Genomic DNA, 15,329 nt, shown 5'->3' with positions numbered 1-15,329 from the left:
TGTTTGTTTTAAAAACAAATTTGTCTAACGGTGATTGTGCTTGCCCAATGGCTCTTGTGAAACATCCTGCGATCTCAACTCGGAGCACGTGCACTTTCTTGTAGCTGCAGTCTTTATTCAAGGATAGCCACGTATACAGGTAAGAAAAATATCACAATCTGTTCAAGAAATCAGAAAACTGAAAGAAAAAAAAGCGGCATGAAAGGCCTTTACGTGAGCAGTTCTCCAAGGTGCATATTAGTATCTACTTTGCTGAACCAAATGTGTTTTGTCTACTATCTGTATGTAGTAACCGGACTGAAGGGATATGAGTAAGTGTCCAAGTATAGCATCCAACCCATACTGGCATTTTCTTTCTATTTGTACCAATTTGCTTTTACTCAAGAATTATGAGAAAGCATATCGAGACCAAGTAACGTGGTACATACTGCCATGATTTCACACCTCGAAAAAGTAATGTGTGCTGGCTCATTTCGACAGTCTAGCTGAAGGTCCTCTGGTATCGGCTGCCATTGCTTTGAAACTGGTCTGGTTGATTTCAAGATCTCCTAGTTCCAACTGGAATCAGCATGGGTTGGAAGCTATAGCCAGTCGCAGTTGAGTGCCAAGGGGTCAGTACAGTTAAACCTGGATGTAACAAACCTCCGTATAGTGAATTCCTAGATATTATGAAGTTTGTGAATTCCTCAGTGCCACCCCCATTGAAGCTCATGTTTTTCAGACCATGTAGCGAAGGTGTTGCAGTAACGAACTGGCTACGCCATCTATCTTTTAGTGCTGAGCCACTCAAAATTTGGCAGAACCACACGAAAATTTCGTGACGATAAAGCATGAACTGACATGAGAGGAACGCCGATCGCAACGAGCGGCCTCAGTTGACACAACACTGAACCCCACCGCCGGTCGGCGCATCTCTGGCGCTTTCTCTTTCAGAACTTTATACCAGGTGGCATTACAACAGTTCATGCTGCCGAAGCAGCGAAAAACAATAGGGCATAGAAAAAAATTGGCAGTGGTTTAGCTCTGGCTAACCGGGTAAACTGCGTTAGCAATGGCTGCATGGCTACACTTGTGTGTTCGCTTGTGGAGTAGCTTGTGGCGTAGCTTGTTAATTTGAGCAGTCAGGTATTGAGACTCATCGGTGGCCAATGACATGGAACCACTCTGCGAGGTAGAATGTTGTCGCCGAGCTGCATCCTTAGCACGACGCTTTGCAAGACGTTCTTCATGCTGTTCTGGCGTCTCTTGTGCACGTTTTCGCATTCTTGCTTCTTCCTGTCGCTGCCACTTTTCCTTAGAGGACTGCATAGCAAAGCATTCACGCCAAGGCAAGCGCGCATTTATACGCGCGGCGTGGCGCGCCGATGGCGCTGCCATCTGGCGGAGAGCGGCTGAAGCAACGGCCCGCCACCTGCTCGGCGCAGCGGCTGTTCAAGGTCATCTGTCTCTACCGACCGGGGCTACGCAATACCTACGCGAAACCTGGAGTAGTATTGTTAACGCAATAAAGAAAAAAAACGACACTAGCAGTGTATGGCCATCGATGCCGCGCGGTTGCTGGCGTGATTCCGGCGCCGATAGCTCTTGCGAGTCGGGAGCGGGTACGGCGGAGAGCGCCGGCGGCGCAAGGTGAGGAGTCCCGTTTCCTGAGGCAACAGCGAGGGGAAGACAGAGCGAGGGAACATACGTCAAAAAGCGGCGGCGCGGCCGCACGCGTTCCCCTCTAGTATACAGCTCTAGCTCGGCCGCGGTAAAGTGAGGCTGCTGCCGCCAACGTTAATGGAACTAAATCCACTAACGTTGGCTGCCGCAGTCGCGCTATCAGCGCGGTCGCGAAACGTTTTTCCACGTTTGTGGCTTTCGAGTAACGCTGTTTTGTGTACACTTGTTTATTTTTGTTTCCGTTCTTCAATGTCCTTTCGACTCTTTTTGCGAAAACTGCATGTAACGAAATATCTCAGAAATTTCGTTATGACCAGGTTTAGCTGTAATTGGTTACAGCAGCAGGGTTACTGCTGGTACCATATGGGAACCAACTGCAAGTCAAACCTAGTTCTGTTGAATGCAACATAGCGTTTCTAACTGAAGACAAGCGAGAGGAGTTAAATGGTTGCACCTGGGACCAGACTGAGGTTAACTGTGTGTTGTGCACTAGAGAGTTGTGAGTTAATGAATTGCCGGTTGCACCAGCTAAGTCATTTTAGTTTTATAACTTTTTTTAGCTGGGACAGTGGGGTGGGGACCCCCACCCCACTGTCCCAATAGCTCGGGTGGGTGCCTACATGTGCTATATATCTCCAGTTCTCTCCTGGTGCAACAGCATGCAGGAGGTTTGATTTTTGTTTTATTTTCCTCCAAAGAGATGTACAGCGGCGCTGTGCAACGTTTGCTGTGATCTGTCATTGCAGCGTTTATAGCCTCCGACATCCACTGCAGTTAAAACAGTGTACTCTCCAAATAACTCGAATCCAGTAACATATGCGGAGTGCAAAATGCACCCTTTGTTTTGGGAGAATAAGCAAGATATAGAACATTTATTTCAGGAAAGAAAGACTCTGCAAGGTAGAATATTTTCGAAGAAGCAGTGGTGATATATTTTCGACATAAACCTTTCGTGGCACGTTCACCGAAACCGAAACCTCAAATATTAATTAAAAAACTGCTTAAAATATGTCATCAAGAATATAAATAAACGGTGAAATAAGTTGCTTTATTTGAACACAATAAGCAACTTGAAGAAAGGTCAGCAAGGATAAACAAAAAAGACGAAATAGTTTCCGGAACAACTTAGTACTCATTTCTGCGCACCAGGCGGCGGGACGCTCACTTCAGATACTCCACGCAGCATTTCGGTGGATGCCGTGGCCAGCTGTTTACTCGGTTTGTGAGTCGTTTATTTCGGAAGGTGGGCGAAGGGCCTCGACACCGGCACCATGGTTTTAGCCGACTTAGGCCGCAAGATCACCAACGCGTTGCGGTCGCTAAGCAATGCGACCATTATCAACAAAGAGGTGAGTTTGTCGGGCCAGTCTCGGCGACGCGGCGACCCCCTCGAGGCTTACAAGTTTCCAGCGCCGGCACTGGCACGTCTTCCTCTGCCGAGCAACCCGCATCTCGTGTTTGATTGCCCGTAATGTCCCGTGTAACCCATAACGAGCTAAACTCCGAGATCGCGTTGCTGCTGCTGCTAGCGTCCAATAGATACAAGGAAGGTGAGGCGGTCGTGCTGGCTCACTTCCATGCTTACACGCGTCAGGTTCGACTACCCCATGTGACAGCTGCTCTGATCACGCAGAGTTTAGGATCGAGCGCCGACGAACTGTCGGATACAAAAGCGCACTTGCTATTCAGTTGCGCGTACAATGCCGCCCTTTGAAACTGGCTGCGTTTGCTCCAATAGACTCTACTACGCTGAAACGCTTCGGCGATCGAGCACGATAACGCTGCAAATACACCTTGAAAACTTACTCAGCGGTGTTGTTCTTAGGCGTTCCCTGTCTAGCGCTGAATCCACTCGATATTTTCACTTGATTGGCAGTCGTATTACGAGCACGATGGCGTAGTTTCGCCCGTCAACATCTGCCACCTCTTTTTGCGGCTCTTCGGTGGACGCATCCGCGTTGTGTTTTGGCGTTTGTGTTGTCGCTCGTTTGACGGTTGGCTCTCGTTCCGATCCGCAGGTGCTCGATTCTATGCTAAAGGAGATATGCACAGCCCTCCTAGAAGCCGACATCAACATAAAGCTTGTCAAGCAGCTCAGGGAAAATGTCAGGTAAGAATTGCGACATCGGGGAACAGCGTGCTCAGATCGCGGCGCATATGCGCATCATGGCGAGCCTACGAGCTGCGTTATTCCGGCAGTGCAACCGCTGACAGCGACGGTGTTTCTCCTGAAAACTATTTTGTTGCAGTGTTTTAACCGAAGTTTAGTAAATGTCATCGAACATTTCAACTTTTTAATGACCCATGTCGTAGTTGTGACCTAATTCTTATCTGTTTGAAGGTAAACATGTTCCTTTTAAATACATGGCAGTGTGTGTTGTGAATAGACAAAGGTAATGTTGTTTTAAATGTTACGGCATCTATGTGCAGAATTCAGCTCTTCAGGAGCTGTTTGGCACAGTTAGTCAACAGTTAGTTGTAGTTAGCCGAGACATCACCAAAAGGTTAATTACATCTACTCAATTCATTTCACTTCAGTCTTGTCAAGTTCAGCGCATGTGTGTGTTGACAAAAGGTACTTGTTACTCCTCCACAGTTAATTGCGCTTTGTGGAAAACCCACAGCATTCACGTTCCCACATTTTTGGCCTTGTGTCATGCGCACTTTACACTAGCCCCGTACTGAGCGAGCAGGGATTTTTTCCTCTTTGGTTAGCATTCTCAAGCAACTCTGTCTTGCCTTAAAACTTGTGCATGCTAAAGAGGTTTCAGCTCTTGTCTTTGCATTCACGTTTTCATTTCTTATTTGCTTTCCAACAGTTTCGTTCTTTTTTTTTTTTCTTTTCTCTAAGGCAGTTTTCTCGTAGGGTTTAACACGTTGCTTAGCCTTGCGCATTTTTTTTGGTCACTCCCTTTCTGAAATATTATGCGGCTCATCATTATATTTATGTCATCTGAGAAATAGCACAGGTGCAGGCAATCATAGAAGGTTCCGTCAAATGTGTCGTGCTGCCCAGATCGGTCATCGACATCGATGAAATGGCAGCCGGGCTGAACAAGCGGCGGATGATCCAGTCTGCCGTGTTCAAGGAGCTGATCAAGGCAAGTGACTCTTGTAACTATGACCGTAAGGAGCTGGTTCATGACTGACTGGTGAAGTTCGCTCTTAACTATGCATTGCCTCGAAGTGTCTTTCACAAGCTGTCTTTTCAACTCAAAGAGGGCTTGCTTGATAAAAGCATGTATGTTTCAGCTTGCAGCTAGGGGTCATCATTTTCTTAATACTCGCGAGATGTCTTCTTCCTTACAGGGCGGGGCTCCGTGTATTAAGGCGAAAGCCTTTAATGGCTCATACTGTCATCCGTTAGCAGAGGGTGTCACACCTTTGGCAGCGTTTAACTCGCGTTAACTCTGGAACTAAAAAAGATAGGAGAAAACGAATAATTGCTTCAGATAGAGGAGGAAAAAATGAACCTAGAAGCTACGTTTGATGACTTCAAAGTAATTAGTTAATAATTACAGTCAAAAATGTCAAAATTGCGTCCAAATAGCGCAGACGTCGATATAGCCACGGGAACGGTGTGACGTCACATCCACCAGAAGTCGTCACGGCATAGCGAAAATTGCCACAGAATGGTCGGGAAAACGCCGTGTTTGTGTCAAATTAGATGGGAAAATGTGCAGTTAAGCATAATTAACACTTAAGATCCCCGAAAGATGTATAGTTTGCGTATCATCCACAGTAACGGTGTGACGTCACATCCCCCGGAAGTCGTCATGGCATGGTGTCCTCGGCTTTTGCCTCTGAACACTTTAGTTGCCAAAGTGTCCTCGCAGTTTTTTTTAGTTGGTGTGTGGAAATACAGCCTCAGTTTTTGTTGCCAGAGCTCAAGCTAATGCTGCAGCTAATGCTGATTCTACAAGTTGATGCCTGTTTGTAGATACTAAGCTGCTTCTTTTGTTTTTTTTTGCTACCTTGAGCACCACGTTGCAAGGGCATTGAAGCCGTTTTCTTGTGGCCTTCCTTTGTTTTTTATCGGCACGAACTGCATAACTCGTGAAACTCTTTTATGTTAAAGAACCCCGGGAGGTTGAAATCATCCGGGCTCTTTCATTCAGCACTGCTATTCAGGAAACATAAGCTCCTAACCGTTCGAAATATACTGTATCAAAAACTAGCCCTCACAATCTATAGTCAAATGAAGGCCAACCCTGCCACCTTCTCCAAGCAACAAGGGCGTCCGCAGAATTTTTTGCAGGGGGGGGCCCCATTGGTTGTTGGCGCCGGAAGGGGGGGGGGGGGGTATATTCGTAGCAAAAAGGCACTATTTGCGGAGTGAATTTATTTATTTATATATAAATAAAAAATAAGCAAAATACACACATGAAATAAAAATTACAAACAGCAAATTAAAGCGTGGCTAGGAGAGATACATTGGAGCTTATCAACGAAGAAACCATTAAAACTAATAAAAAATGCAAAAAGATACTATCACTTCGTGGAGAAATGTGCTCAGCCTTGCTGCATACGGGTTCTCGACTCACCCGGATTGATGACCAGCACACAGCACAATATGTTCACAAACACGCAACTACAGTCACTCACTCACTCAGTCAGTCTTCCTTGAACAGCAACTGTAGGCGCCTCGGATTTTTGTGGGCGAATTGCGTAATTACACGGGTGATAAATTCATTTCAGTGCTTCATTACACGCTCTCGGTGCACACTCATCATACATATTGATTGGAAAAACGGTTGAACGCGTACGTCGAAAACAAAAGATGACTATATATACAACGAAAACTTATTTACAAGATAAATGCACGCTCGCAGCTTCATACACCTCGCTCCATCTTGCTCGCGCATCCGCACAGCCGAGCAACCGCACACACACTGCTCGCCGCTCGTCGTTTTCTCGTCCGCTGTCTTGGTTGTTCTCAGCTTCGTTGACAACCGGCCACTAAAAACACAGAGGCGCGCACACGTGCAAGAGCTTGCCGCAATATCCCCGAATGCGGACTCTGGGGGTGAAAGGAACGCCGCGCGACTTCCGAGGGGAAGGGACACTCGTGACTCGCCACTCCGGTCGGAAAATTTGTTTTTGTGTTTTTATGGGGTTCAGAGCCCCAGCTATGAGGGACGGAGTAGTACAGAGTTCCGGATAATGTCGACCACCTGGGTCGTTTTACCACGCACTGACATCGCACAGTACATGGGCGCTGTTGTGATTTGAGGCCCAGCCAGAGGGGACAGGCGAGCCAGGCAGGCGCCATCGGGCTGCGTTGACCAAAGGCGCTGGTTTTCGCAGAAGACGTAAGGAACGCTGGTGTGGGGCGCCTCTGGAGACTGCGTCGCCGTGAACAAAAGCAGCTAATCCCCTTTGCCGAAGATTCTGAAAGCAGCGCTTCTACCGAACTGCGCTCTCCCGAGGATCGGAGGAGACAGCGAGCGGCGGCGGCGCCGGCTGATCGCCCGCTTGCCACTGAGCACCCCGACAAAGCGGGGGTGGACACGGCTGATTTGTCCTTCCCTCCTGAAGAATTCATCGGTGGCCGGCGTACGAAGGCGAAAACAAGATGCCCTGTGCACTGTCTGCCTCCGTGTCGCTATCTCTCTAGAGATCAAAGAAACAGACACCCATCTCAAGACGGCTCGAAACACATGCTCGCCGGTGCCGCTGTATGTGTGCAACAGGTCGCCCTTTAGTAGAGCTAACGATGGCGTGGTTTGAAAACGGCGGAACGACGCGTGCCCGGACGCGGCATTTCGCAGATGTGACCCAAAGCGTGGAAGCGGGGCTGCTTTTACCCTTTTGGCTGAGCGCACCACCGCCCCTGGCGTGCGGCCATCACTCACGGTTCGAGTGAGTTGATTTTCCAGGGGGGTGCAGCCGCGCCCCCTTGCCCCCCCCCTCCGGATGCCCATGCCAAGCAATACCTCGAGAAAAATCGCTCTCACAACTTACGAAATAATGCATGCAGAAAAACAAAGCTGCGAACAAATTACGGTACCCAAATACTATCTTATTGTATACCAGAGTTCTTAAACAAACATCCTTTTATCAGACAAATGTTAGAAGAGAATACTGCAACCATTGCTTTTAAGAACACTCTCCCTGATTATTTACTGTCACTGCAAACTTAGACTGATAGCGTTTTTGTTTTTTTGAATGATGTAAACTCTGTTGTGCATATCTGCTTGTCTTTAAATTTCTTAGACTTGTGCTTTATGCCGTTTTAAGAAACATGTTAAAGAAGTTTTCCTTTTTTTCAGAATGCCTTTTCTCATGTATAATGTGCTCTTTAAATAAGACGTTAAAGTCGTCTTTGAAGCTTTCTCTGTGTGCTGTGCTGGTGCTCGTACTGCGTTGTCTGAACAAGTGTCAACTTCTGGGAGGGGGGGGGGGGGGAATGGCGCTTTGTCAGGCATCTCACTGCCTTTTCGCCATTCTCCCAGACACTTGTACCTGTCTAAATAAACTTCTTATCTTATCTTATCTGTAAATAGTGCAAATAGTGTGTGGAAAAAAGGAATTTTTTAATGCATTAGCCCTGCACGAAAACCCTTCTAATATACTTCTTCTAATTCTTCTAATATACTGAAAATTGTGCACCCATGACATGTGATCTTAATCTTTACGCGCAGTGCTGATAGCATTTGGTTCACAAAGATTGCTCTTAGTTGTGCAAAATGTCATCTTTTACGCTTACCTCTCGAGGCCCATTAAAACAGACCGGGAATCGGAGGATTGCATACTCCTGGCCAATATCAGTGATGGAACGATGTTTGTTGATTGCTTAGGTCACCTTTCCATGTAATGGCAATCCACGCCTGGCCTAAGTACTGGTGACATTATTAAACGCACCAAAGGCTGTTGCGGACTGCCATTGCAATGAAGCCCTCTTTGTGTTCTGGCCACGCAGCTTGTGGACCCTGGTGTGAAGGCCTGGCAGCCAACCAAGGGCAAGAACAATGTCATCATGTTTGTTGGTCTCCAGGGTAGCGGCAAGACCACCACCTGCACTAAGGTAGGCTTTCAACATGCTCGGGTGTTTGTTTGTGTAAATAAAAATTGAAAATTTGTTTTTTTTGAGGAAAGCAAATGACGCAGTACCTGTCTCGTGTATCTCGGTGGACACCAGAACCCTGCCAGGGAAGGGAGGAAGGTAGAAAGAGGTGCCGTAGTGGAGGGCTTCGAACCACCTGGGGATCTTTAATGTCACAGGAGCCTTTTGGGAATGCGGCCGGGTTCGAACCCGGGAACTCCGGCTCATCAGCTGAGCGCCCTAACCACTGAGCCACCGTGGGGGGGTCTTGTTTGGGTGCAGTATGGCGTTCTGGTAGCCCTTGCTACCTCATGGCAGGCTTCTTTTTCTTTATTTCTATGCCTTCTTGGATATCCTTGCACTCTGAGTGGGTGCTGGGTGCTTCTTATTGCATCTGGTTTCCTTACCACCTTCCTTCTGTGCGGGGTCCCCCTCCACTTTTTTCTTTCTTTTGCGTTTTTATTTTGTGTATTTTGTTTTCTTTTAATTTTTTCCCTTTCCTTGTATTTTTGTCATCTGGGTTTTCATTTCTGTGGTTTCCTGTCGTCCATTATGTCTTGCTGTTTGCTTTGAGGACCCTTCTGTGGTCCACACGGTTCGTGTTCTTCGATGATACCCCTCCAGAGGCCCTGGCTGAATGACACTGCATAGAGCCATGCTCTTAAGATTTTGTTTATTTTTCTTTTTTTTTTTCTTTTTGATGTGCTGGTTGGTTGTTGAGTGAAAACAGATTACTGTCGTAATCACGGTTTGAAGGAAAAGGAGAGTGCGCAGGCACGCACTGCGTAGATATGACCGTGTTAAAAAAAAGCGCCGTAATATGTGAGGCTATGCACTCCCATGTTCCCATTAACCACCATTAATATCGTAAAGGCTTATTAAGACAGTAGAAACCAGAGAGCAACTTCCAGACATGGCGCACTTGATTTCAACATTTCTTATTGTTTATCCTCTCACATCAATATGCGTTTCTTCAGTGGTTTGAACTCATTCTGGGAAATTTCCGCAGTATGGCGTAATGTTAAAGGGATACTGAAGCAAAATCTTAAAATTGAACAAAAACGCTGAAAATAGATTCTCGGAATGTGATTACACCGAAATCTAGTCGTCACTGCACATATTTTTCAGCGGATGGTTTTATTTTCGACGTTTCATGAGCGCACGCCAAGCCCTCTCGGCGGCGCGAGGTGAGGAGCGTGACGTCATGGCACCCTCTTAAGGCGACAAATATGGCGGCGCCCTTCGATGCATGAAGCCTCGCTTCGGACTGGTTTCGTCGTTGTTACTGCCTTCTTTAGCGCATTCAGTGGCCATAAATGGGCCATCGGCCTTTCGCTTCGTCGCCTGTCACCCATAAGAACACGTACGAGTAATAAATTTGCTTTATTTTTTATTTAGAGTGATGATTCTGCCCCCCTTTAGGCTAAGAGGATCGTCGGTTTGTTGACAACAATGGTTCCCCCCCTAACCACCAGATGGCGCCACTAGTCTGAACATCGTCTTGCCTCTGTTTTAAAAATGTTAGAAATGGCGTGAAGTCCAGAAAAAATAGCTGCATTTAGCGTACATAAGCGTGCATACGGTTATGGTATGTAGACAGCATCGATTAACATATTGACATATCTGTGTATGCCATGAGCAGGCGACAACCGCGAGTAGCGATGGCAATCGTGCTCCTGCGGTAACGGTGGGCGCGTGGGAGTAGTGACGTCTAGTCGTAGCTTCCACAGGCGGCCGCCAGGTGCAACAATACGGCAATAAACCGCGAAAAAAAACGTATTATCCGCCTTCTTCGATGAAATGCTTGTCGAATTTGTCAGTTTTAGGAGTCAAGCTCTTGTTTACATGTAAAAAAGCAGCTCCAAAAGTTTGGTTCAGTATCCCTTTAATTGGGAGAAGGCTCCCTGAAAAGAGCACTATGCAACAAAAATTTTTGTAATGAAGTAAGGGGATGTCAAGGCTACGAGTGTTCAAGCTGTTAAAGATGCACTAAAGAGGATTCTGAGCTCGCCTTTTTGCCATGGAAACTCGGATCTACTTACTAAAGAAGATTCTGTTTTTTTACCGTGGGAACTCTGATCTGCATGCTCCAAGCATTCTTTGAAACTCAGATTAATAGTCGTGTACCGCCAGTTTCTCTATTAAATCAGGTTAAATGTTCCAGCTCCAGCCATTATTTTTAAGCTGACCTGTGAGAGTAGGAGGAGTCAATCAACGCGTGGAGGGATGCGTAGTAACACGCAGAGTGATCTGCAGAAGCAAGGAGTCCGCGCATATCTTTATTTCCATGGGCCTGATTTGCAGCTGTGTTGCCTGCTGCTGAAAATATTTATTCAAGAAAATGTAAACAACAAAATAAAGGCGAAAGTGAAGCCTCCACGCGACTTGCTGAAAGGCACTCCACGCGTTAGTTGACTCCTCCAACTCCGGGAGGTCAGTTAAAAAAAAATTGGCTGGAGACGGAACATTTAATCCGATTTAATAGGGAAATCAGCTACTCAAGAAAATAATTCAAAGTTTCTAAGAATGCTCAGAGTGTGTAAATCGAGCTCCTGCTGTAAAAAGATGAGCTCAGAATCCTCTTGAGTGCACGTTTAAATGTTTTTGGGTTAGGAGTGCTTCTGTCTGTGCGCCTCCACAGTGCAAAGACCACCAATATTTATATGCGTAGGCAAAGATATATTTATTTATTTATATTTATGTTATTTAAATGTTTATTAGCGTGCTGCATGCGTGGGCAAATGTTTATATTTACCCAAGAACCATGTTAGCAGCACATGCTTTGCTGGCTGCACCACTCATACAAAACGGCGTCCTGACCAGTTGGAAACCTTTAATAGACAGCAATAATGTTTTGCTCACCGTATGTCGAGATGTGCTTGTTGGTAGCTCATAACCTGAATAGCATGGATAGGAGAAAGAAGGGACGACACAAGCCCCCGTGCTCCTTGATCACAGTGTTATCTGGGTTGTCTCCTTGATTTCTTTTTTTCTGTTCTGTTGAGTTAAATGTCCTCTGTTCTTGTCTTGTGTCAGTGGTGGCAGCTCAGTGGGCACATTTGGCTACTGAACACAAGATCCCGGTATTGAATCCCAGCCACGGCAGCAGCGCGTGACAGGGGGCGGAGGGTTAAAGCAGCCGTGTGCTGTGCAGCACCATTTCATGACAAGGAACCCCAGGCGACGAAAGACAATTGGAAGCCTTTCACTGCATTGTCTGTCACATGGCTCGTGTGCAGATTTGGGCCACTAAACCCCGCATTCCTTTGTTCCAATGGTTGAATGATAAAATGAAAGCGTTCTTGACGGCATTTTTAGCATCGTTGGTTGCCCCATCAGAGTTTGTGGCACTTGCTTCAGAGCAGCCTCTTGTCCTCTCTGCAGCTGGCGTACCACTACCTGAAGAAAGGCTGGAAGACGTGCCTGGTGTGTGCCGACACCTTCCGGGCGGGTGCCTTCGACCAGCTCAAGCAGAACGCCACCAAGGCCAGGATTCCCTTTTACGGGAGGTGGGTGGAACAACTTGTTCGCCATGTTGCTGGCTGATTGATTTGTTTTATTTGTTTACAAAATGGAGCTCTTTCGGGCTGTCGCAGGGCTGGAATCAATGCAATAGACAGACAGGAAAAGTGCAAGACAGCAGTTTTTAGATTAGTGAAGCCTTGTTATAGAGATGACGCGAAAGGTGAAGAAAACACTTCGCTCTAGCCGAAATGTGGGATTCAAAATTTTGTGCAAAAAGCACACAGGAGCAGCACAAGTCAATGACTGATTTATTTATTTATTGGCAGTGCGGTCTTGTTTCCAAGACCTTGGCAGGGTGGATACAGAAATAAATAAAAAACAAAGTGTACAAAATGCAGTGGCACACAACTGAAGACGCATGAGGTCACTCACTATGTGCAAACGCAAGCATCAGCTGAAATGCGGCACAACACAAAACGACAACCATGACTGAAAACAGGAATACAATACCCGCTATGTAAAGACAGATGTGATTCAAATAATCGCAGGGAACCTTGGGTTACAATGTCGTTAGTTAGATTATTTCATTCATTGATACTTCTAGGAAAAAATGGGATGGGTCTGAAAATTGGGTGATCCTCACTGGAAAATTGGGGAGACCTTTTCCGAAGTTTTAGTGCTCTTTCGATGGTGCTTGCAAAAATTCCAAAAACCACAAAAAGCTGTGCGCCGCTTAAGTTGGCTTTCGTGCAATACAGCCATGTCGTGTGGAAAAGGGTACATCTGAGTGATAGCTATTTCCATTTTTCACGGCTGACATGAGCGCAGAGTGGTTACTGTAAGGCTACAGTCGTCCATGCCGCTGTTTCTGGTGCGTTGTCAGTGCGTGCGAGAGGTAGAAACATGTGCCAACTGTGCAGCTACCAATCCTCCACTCCATTGTACATATCTTCTGCGGCACTTTCAGCAAAAAGGGAGATTAGAACAAGGGGGCAAGGTAAAGTGTGAACCTGGGAGCAAACGCTTGCCACACCACCATCAGTCACCTGTGTAGTGTGGCAAAGCCTTCTGCCTGCCATTCTTTGGCACTGAGGAGTTTAACTTATCCGTTTTATGGCCAAATGCATTCGATATACACATAGTAAAAGTTCCATGTGTTTGTTAAACATGTTCAGTTAGAGTTTGGTACAGGCAATCATTGGTAATATCCATGTTTTGTTATATCGATGTTCAACTGTACAAAGTAGCCAATTTCATATTGCATAGCATACATTTCCAACTTCATCACAAAATTCTCTGTTGAAGTTGTGTCGAGGAATAATTGGGGATGAAAGTTATTCCAATCATTTATTGTTCTGGGGAATAAAAGAATGTGTCACGTGAACTCGTGATGCAAGCCAGGGTCCAAATGTAATTTATTGTTGTTGAGTTGGTGGAGAAACTTGGTCGGTGTTTCTTCTTGTGTCCAGTTCTGGAAGTTGTGGTCAGTTGGTCCAAGGGCTGTAGCTTAGGGAGCCATTACTGCCTTTAAACCGGGACGAAATCTGGTCTGGTGCTGCCACATGTTCGGGCACGTAAATTTGTGATGCAGTGCCTGCCTGTATTGTACTCTCGTTCCGTCATGTGTTCGGTGTGCCGCTTCAGAATGCATGCTTGGGTGCACATTGTTGCACCTGCGAGGTGACAGGGTTTGGAAGAATGCTGAATTGGGCCAGCGTGACATTGCTACTGTTTGAAGCAGAGCAAAACGGGAGTAGAGATTGCGGCTTCAACAATGGTTCATGTTGAAAAATTAAGTTCTTATGCTTGTGTTTCGTTGCTTTAGTGTGTCTACGTTTGTAGTTGCGGTGGAAAAATGGAGCAGTTGGTGTTGAGCGCATACTCTTGAACGTAGGAGCTGCAGTGCCTTCAGTGCTAGTTGTGGGGTTTTTGCGTTGCTGCATTTTACTACTGTGGTTGGAAGGGGATGATGTCCGTTAGTCGGGACAAACTGGCTGGGCAGTCCGGCTCTGTACAGTGGGTGATGTCCGTATCGTTTTGTTTTACAGTGGCAGCTGCACGGGTTTGAGGGGACTTTTTAAGGCGAAAGCCTTTAATGCCTCATCGTTGTAAGCAGGAGTTGTCGAAAAAAATGTCACGCTTTTCAATTGGTCGAAGTGGTCGTGAGGTCACAGTGCGCGAATTTCAAGCGGGCCAATTGTACTTTGGCTAGTAACCATACAACCAATTAAAGGGATGGTATAGTGATGCTCCAAGTTAGTGGGACTGAGGTTAATTATTTGCTTAATTAAGCAAGTAGCCTAATTAACATTTCTAGTCAGACCAGATAAATAAATAAAACCTAGTAGGAAATTGGTCGAGTTGGGGAATTGAACCAGGGCCTCCGGAGTGCGAGACAAGCATGCTATCCACTCCGCCATGCCAGCTCGATGGTTTGGAATGAACAAAGGCGCCTCTAGTGAATACGGTGTCTTCGTTCCCTCCCATCTTCCTCCCTTCCCGGTACAGGGAGGTTCAGGTGTCCACCGAAATATGCCAGACAGATACATCTCCTTTCCTCAAAAACCAATTTACGGACGAGCAAGGCGTAGAGCCGAACAGGCGATGGCATTCTGTGGACTCCATTTCAAGACGCTGTCGCGTTCCACTCTTAGAGGCAAAGCTTAACATCTTAGCCACACATCAGTGACACAAGCAGCACCATCACGCTTAAGGCTTCTGCCTCACCGCACTTTAGGTCAACAAAGCGCCCCCATGAATTTTTTGTGACACAGAATTTCATGTTCACACTGGTGCTCAAAATCTTCAGTCCTCAGGATAAAATGCACCTCTGAAAAATAAGGGGAGGGGGGGGGAGTTTTGGCACTTCTTGTTGCCTTATGTCAAAAAGCAAGCATTCCTAGGCAAGCGGTGTCACTTGCGTGCTTTCCAGGCTTTAAAAGCAGCTTGAGTTTGCTCATCGGCTGACTGTGCAGCACTGGTGAACCCCGGATATCAGGAAGGTGCGCTGAAGAATTGGTGCGTGCTGTGTGCAGTGGACGTGCACACGCACTGTAAGTTATTGCAGCGCCGTTTTGAAGTGTTTTCCATCATGAAGTAGGTGCTTTGTTTGCAGTAATCTAAGATGTACATACCTGTGCAGTGATTGGGAAATCAG

The 15,329-nt window shown here is 46.5% G+C and overlaps 1 protein-coding gene across 1 annotated transcript in view; it reads left to right on the top strand.

Moving 5' to 3' along the window:
• Positions 1-2,824: 2,824 nt before the first annotated feature.
• The window catches only part of Srp54k (signal recognition particle 54k), a 30,634-nt gene continuing 18,129 nt past the window's right edge, over positions 2,825-15,329 (top strand). Inside the window, exons 1-5 of the mRNA XM_089556341.1 lie at positions 2,825-3,011; positions 3,681-3,772; positions 4,679-4,763; positions 8,585-8,689; positions 12,092-12,216. Coding sequence (XP_089412467.1) covers positions 2,934-3,011; positions 3,681-3,772; positions 4,679-4,763; positions 8,585-8,689; positions 12,092-12,216 — 485 coding nt within the window. The 5' untranslated portion in view covers positions 2,825-2,933. The remainder of the gene's footprint in view (positions 3,012-3,680; positions 3,773-4,678; positions 4,764-8,584; positions 8,690-12,091; positions 12,217-15,329) is intronic.

Source organism: Amblyomma mixtum, chromosome 8 (assembly GCF_055824585.1).
Source record: "Amblyomma mixtum isolate Tamu chromosome 8, ASM5582458v1, whole genome shotgun sequence".
NCBI classification, from domain to species: Eukaryota; Metazoa; Arthropoda; class Arachnida; order Ixodida; family Ixodidae; genus Amblyomma; species Amblyomma mixtum.
Note: the sequence above shows the minus strand (reverse complement) of the source record. Positions and strands in the feature narration are given on the sequence as shown.